The 5,937-nt window shown below is 41.8% G+C and overlaps 1 protein-coding gene and 1 non-coding gene across 2 annotated transcripts; both read right to left on the bottom strand.

Annotated features, from left to right (window-relative positions):
* Positions 1-306: 306 nt before the first annotated feature.
* TRNAA-CGC (transfer RNA alanine (anticodon CGC)) lies at positions 307-381 on the bottom strand. The gene has a single exon. It is a non-coding gene; the product is annotated as a tRNA-Ala (tRNA).
* Positions 382-688: 307 nt separating this feature from the next.
* Positions 689-5,430, bottom strand: LOC128346788 (olfactory receptor 13H1-like). Its single transcript, XM_053300469.1, has 2 exons — positions 5,416-5,430; positions 689-1,615 (listed from the first exon to the last, which is right to left on the bottom strand). Exons 1-2 carry the CDS (start codon positions 5,428-5,430, stop codon positions 689-691), a joined length of 942 nt encoding a protein of 313 aa, XP_053156444.1.
* Positions 5,431-5,937: the final 507 nt, after the last annotated feature.

Below are 5,937 nucleotides of genomic sequence, written 5' to 3'. Positions count from 1 at the left end.
TAGGAAACATAGGAAACTGCCATATACTGAGTCAGACCATTGGTCTATCTAGCTCAGTATTGTCTTCACAGACTGGCAGTGGCTTCTCCAAGGTTGCAGGCAGGAATCTCTCTCAGCCCTATCTTGGAGAAGCCAGGGAGGGAACTTGGAACCTTCTGCTCTTCCCAGAGCGGCTCCATCCCCTGAGGGGAATATCTTGCAGTGCTCACACATCAAGTCTCCCATTCAGATGCAACCAGGGCAGACCCTGCTTAGCTATGGGGACAAGTCATGCTTGCTACCACAAGACCAGCTCTCCTCATAAAACACTGGAGATGCCGGGGATTGAATCCGGGACCTCACACATGCGAAGCGCGCGCTCTACCACTGAGCTACCCCAGCTGTCTTCAATCAAGTGTTCCGGATCAAGTCCGCGAGTGAGTCTCCAAACGTGTTCCTTCTCTCTAAATTTTCTTCCTCTGCTGACTACATACTCATCAAGCTTGCTGCGGTGGTGGAAGTGGAATGGAAGAAAGGATGGTGAAGATGGTTTCTGCTTTGCTTTGTCAAGAGGTTGTTTAATGAGCTACTGAAATGAAATTTCAAGCATGGTGTGGGATAATTGCACCAGGATTCTGAGTCATGATATTTGCCTCATGTTTTAGTAGGACATTATGACCAAAATATGAGTCCCATTGATGTCACTTCTTTATTCCGGCACTTTCCTTCCAATCACTCTCCACAGGGCTCCCTTCACATCCCTGTTCCTCAGGCTATAGATCAAAGGGTTGAGCATAGGGGTGACAACTCCATAAAACACAGCTACCACTTTTTCTCTGTCTGTGAAAGTCGTGGTCTGAGGCCTCAGGTACATGACCAAGGCTGTGCCATAGAAAATGCCCACCACAGCCAGATGAGAACTGCAAGTTGACAAGGCCTTACCCCGGCCCTGGGCAGAACGGATGCGTAGAACAGCCACATCAATGCGCCCATAGGTTACCAGGATGAAGGTGAAGGGGAATAACAGAGTGAAGACACTGGTTATCAGCATGCTTATCCCACTTGCATGGGTGTCAGAACAAGCCAATTTTAAAACTGCTTGGAGCTCACATTTAAAATGATTCACCACATTCTTCCCACACAGCCGTGCCTGCATGCTAAAAAAAGGAACAATGGTCAAGAGGAAAGCACTGGTCCACAGACTGACAGCCAGCTGGATGCATACCTTTCGACTCATGATTAGGCTATAGCGCAGTGGGCTGCATATGGCCACAAAGCGATCGTAAGCCATGACAGCTAGCAAAAGGCACTCAGCCACTGCTAAAAAAAGAGCAATGCTCATTTGTGCAAAGCATCTGCCAAAGGGAATAGTGGGCCTGCCTGTGAAGCAGTGTGCAAGCATCTGTGGGACAGAAGTGGTGACATAGCAGACATCAATGAAGGAGAGGTTGCTGAGGAAGAAATACATGGGCGTGTGGAGGTGCGAATCCGCCACAATCAGCACCACAATGAGACCATTTCCGGCTACTGCAATTAGATACATAACCAAGAAGAGGACAAACAAGGCAGCACGCCCTCGGGGGTTTGTGGAGAGACCCACAAGGATAAACTCAGTCACCATGGTTGCGTTGTCCCACTCTTCCATGTTACCTGTAAGAATGAATTGGAAAAACATTGATCCCTCTGCATGAAATTCATAGAGGTTTACAGGGTATGTTAAAAGCTACTGAACTGAATAATATGATTTCACTTTGGTTCTTTATTATGGTCTGTGACTGGCAAGAAACAGAAATAGACCCAAAACAGAGTGAATAATAGACCAAATAAATATTCAAGTCCAGTTATCATGGATCATATGAAAGCCTTTCTTTTTCACCCAAGTTGCCACAGGGAGGAGAGAGGGTACCACGCGTGTGCAGTCTGAATGCTGCTTAATTGTATGCTGCTTAATCTTAGTCACACCCACTAATTAAAAGCAAAAATGGTTAATTTTTGGTCAATTAATGGTTAATGGTCAATTAACTATTTGAATCTACTACATTGTGCAGCTAAATTATGTTGATAGTTTTATGTATTTAAGTAGGTATAGGGGTTTTAAAAATATATATTTTGGGTAGATCAAATAGTTTTTGGTAATTAATTGTACAATTGAGTGTAATCGATTAATTGTTGGTAAATTGCAATGTTTATTCTGGCCGATCACTAAAATAAAGATTTGTCTGTTCATTCTGTGCCTGTGAAGTGCCTGATAACATATGTGCTTTTGGGCTATGGTTGGCTGTTTGGATTTATATTTTGCAGAGTTAGGGTGAGGAGCGCCTGCACTTTAGAAGCACAGCAACTAGTAAAAGGACTAGTGCTCCATACATTCTGATGTTAGGTGCCTGCATATGGCATTAGTCAGGATATCAGCCAGTGAGTTTCTTAGGAAAGAAAAACCTGGGGAGATAGAACAGTGATACAAATGCCTTTCTAGGTGGCAAACTCAGATAGATGCTCTTTATTTCCAAATTAATATGTAGATTCCACATTAAACATAGATCTAGGCTGCAATCCTAGGCACACTTACCAGGGAATGAGTCCCATAGGCACACAGCAGGACTTGTGTTTCAGTAAATTCAAAAAAATCAGACTGCATGTCTGAATCCTTTCCTACGCATCCTTGCACCAGGAATTTGTTAAGACTGGATGAGAACAAAGATAATCCTAACAACATAGAGATATGACAAGATTCACTGAGGCAATATTCTTGAACAATATGTAGCTTAGTTTATATTGTAAGCAAGGATATCTGAAAATTAATTATCAGAAAACTAAGATGTCCGTATTTGGCAGAAGGCCTAAGATCCACAAGTGGGCAATGGATGGCCACATAATGGAATAAGTTACACATTTCAGTAACTAGGAGTTCATGTGTACTTTGTGCTCAGCTTCATGCTCAGTTATCCTGGGAGGACTATTTAAAGGGTTGTAAGTTAACAGCTGCTAAGTCTATACCGCCCAGAGACGTAAGTTTTGGGCCGTATAAAAATATGTTAAATACATACATACATACATATGGGAAATCCACTATTGTAGAGGAGGTAGGTTGGGAAATCCCAGGTTAAAAATCGATATAGATAATGTTTTGCTACAAACAAAGTATGGAACTGAACTCTGGGGTTAATAAAGCTTGCAGAGCTGGAGATATTTGAGAACAAATTCCTAAGGAGATTGCTGGCTTTACCTCCTAGTATCCTTGCAGCTATGTTGAGTATGGAAACAGCTCTTCCTTTTGTTTCTGCCAAAACTTGATAGGGACATAGGAAGCTGCCATATACTGAGTCAGACCATTGGTCCATCTAGCTCAGTATTGTCTACACAGACTGGCAGCAGCTTCTCCCAAGATTGCAGACAGGAATCTCTCTCAGCTCTATCTTGGAGATGCCAGCAAGGAAACTTGGAACCGAGATGCTCTTCCCAGAGTGGCTCTATCCCCTTAGGGGCATAACTTGAAGTGCTCACACACCAAGTCTCCCATTCATATGCAACCAGGGTGGACCCTGCTTAGCAAAGGGGACAAGTCATGCTTGCTACCACAAGTCCATGATTTTGGGCATGATGGTTTTGGTAGAAAGGGAACAACCTGGAGGATAATAGTTTCAACTAACAGTGCTGGTTAGAGCAATTACAAAAGTGCAGCTGGGCTCAGGATTGTCACACAATGATTTCTGACTATTGGGCATTATTTGAGGATTTGTTTAGTACCATACCTGGGGGTGAAATTACGTGACTGGGTGTTTGGTTGCCATTTCAATACTGATATTCTCCAGGCACAAACGTCTTGTTTCTCTACCTAGTGCACTGTTCTTTTAAGTAATTGTATCAAACCCAGTTACTGGGGGAACTTTAATTTATATAGGGGAAAGCATTCACAGGCTTAAGATTCCAGACCATGGTAACTAAGGTTCTAGAAGGCATATACCTTAACATTACAAAATCCTCGAGGAAGTACATTTGCAGAGAGGGGCAAATTGAGGATCTCTCGCATTACATCTTATATTGACCACTTCACAGGCTTGCAGTCAGAAGAGAGATGCCTGTCTTATTATTTATCTAACATGGCTGATATTTTAGAGAAGGAAGCTTTAAAATTTCTCCTGTGTGATGTGTATGCAAGAGTTACATATGATGTAGCTGTGTTTGCTACAGGAGCTGAGAGGCTTGTTTATTGAAAGAATTTGCAAATTTCGATTCTGGGGAAGTCTTGTGAACAAATATATGGCTGACTAGTAGGTAGTGTTGGTGTAACGGATCAGCTGAATATATTGTGGCATTGTATTTCAGACTTAAAATGGTAGTATTTTAGAGTTGCAAGGTACCTTGAACTGGAGGCTATCTATTTTCACCACTTAAATCGTTTATCGTTTATCTGTACTGGCCTGTATTTTAGACTTATTTCAGACTTATGACTGGATTTTATTTGTAATAGCCAATGGCTATAGACAATAAAGTTTATCACCATTAAACACAGACCAACGCTGCAGTCCCATGCACAATCCTATTAGGGACTGAGTCCCATAACTATTCAGTGGGACTTGCTTCTAGGTAAAAATGAACAGAATCAAATTGCGTGTCTGAGTCCTCTCCCAAGCATTCTTGCACAAGACATTTGCCAGGAGTGTGGTTAGGGGAGAGGGGGCCTGTGTTCACCCTCTCCCCGGTGGCCCCTTGGAGTGAGGGAGATAATGAAGAAGTAAGGAGGGATGGAGCTGGGGGGGGTGCTCAGGAGCTGGGCCCCCCGGTTTCTTTGAACGCATCCACTCAATTATAGCTGCACCCCTGACATTTGCTAAGACTGGATGAGAGTGGCACACAATGAAGACAAATGAGCCAACAGTTTTCAACAAAATTTAGCTTAACATAAAACACACTGAGTGATTCTACTAAATTGTTTGCCATCAATCACATATTTGCATATCTGAATCGCACCAAACAAAAGACCCATTCACATGTTATGTTATGTTCAACACTTATACAGTGAATATACAGTGTATAAAGGCACTGATCTGTTCACAGGTACAGTCATTCACACGTTACCTGGAACGCAGGTATAGAATTATGTTTCCTATCTCTTCCATGCATTTAAAGGGCCTGTATCCAGGTTCACTTTTAAAATGAACATAGGTACAATCATTCACACAAACACATGTACAAGTATACAGATATCTGAACACTCGCACAGCATAATGTCCGAATTAGGCTTAGGTGTTGTGTGACAGGGAACCTGAGTCTCTACTGAATATCTAGTGCTTTTGTTACCCACAACTTCTCACCTACATTTCCTTTTGCAGCTGCTTTTCCATAGCTGCAGTTTCCACATGATTTTTTTTTCTCATTTGGGGACTGCTCGCGAGAAGGAGTGGGTGGCAGAATAGTTTAGCACCTTTCCACAACACGCAGCGTCTCCATCTGAATCAAACCCTTCCCTGTCACTTTTTAGGCATTCAGTGGAGATCCAGGTTCCCAGTCTCAGTTGGTGAATGTCCAGCTTTGGCTCTAGAAATTGGCTGGAAAGGTATTAAAATACTAAACATGAATAGACCACCTATTGCTTTTATAAATTTGCGCACAAAGAAAGAAAATTTCCATACAAGGAAAGAAAAAGTCATAGTCAACTTTGGAAGCCTTATTATTATCTTGCAGTAATCCTTCCAGCATGAATGTGCTTGAAAGTATATGGTATATTCTATAGATATTTTTCATATTAATATTAAAAAAAATAATCAAATCAAAATGCTTCATTGACTTACTCAGTTTTCATCCAGGATAGAAGAAAGGATGATGTCACTACAACTAGCCAAGGTTCCAGGCAAAATATGTCATGCATTTTTCTTTAACTGAAGCATTTTTATTATCCTGAAATTTTTTATATTTATAGTCTCATGTCTGAAGATGAGAACAACCTTTGAGAACAGA

Source organism: Hemicordylus capensis, chromosome 2 (genome assembly GCF_027244095.1).
Source record: "Hemicordylus capensis ecotype Gifberg chromosome 2, rHemCap1.1.pri, whole genome shotgun sequence".
Taxonomy (NCBI): domain Eukaryota; kingdom Metazoa; phylum Chordata; class Lepidosauria; order Squamata; family Cordylidae; genus Hemicordylus; species Hemicordylus capensis.
The sequence above is the reverse complement of the archived record's forward strand: the minus strand, read 5'-3'. Positions and strand labels throughout refer to the sequence as shown.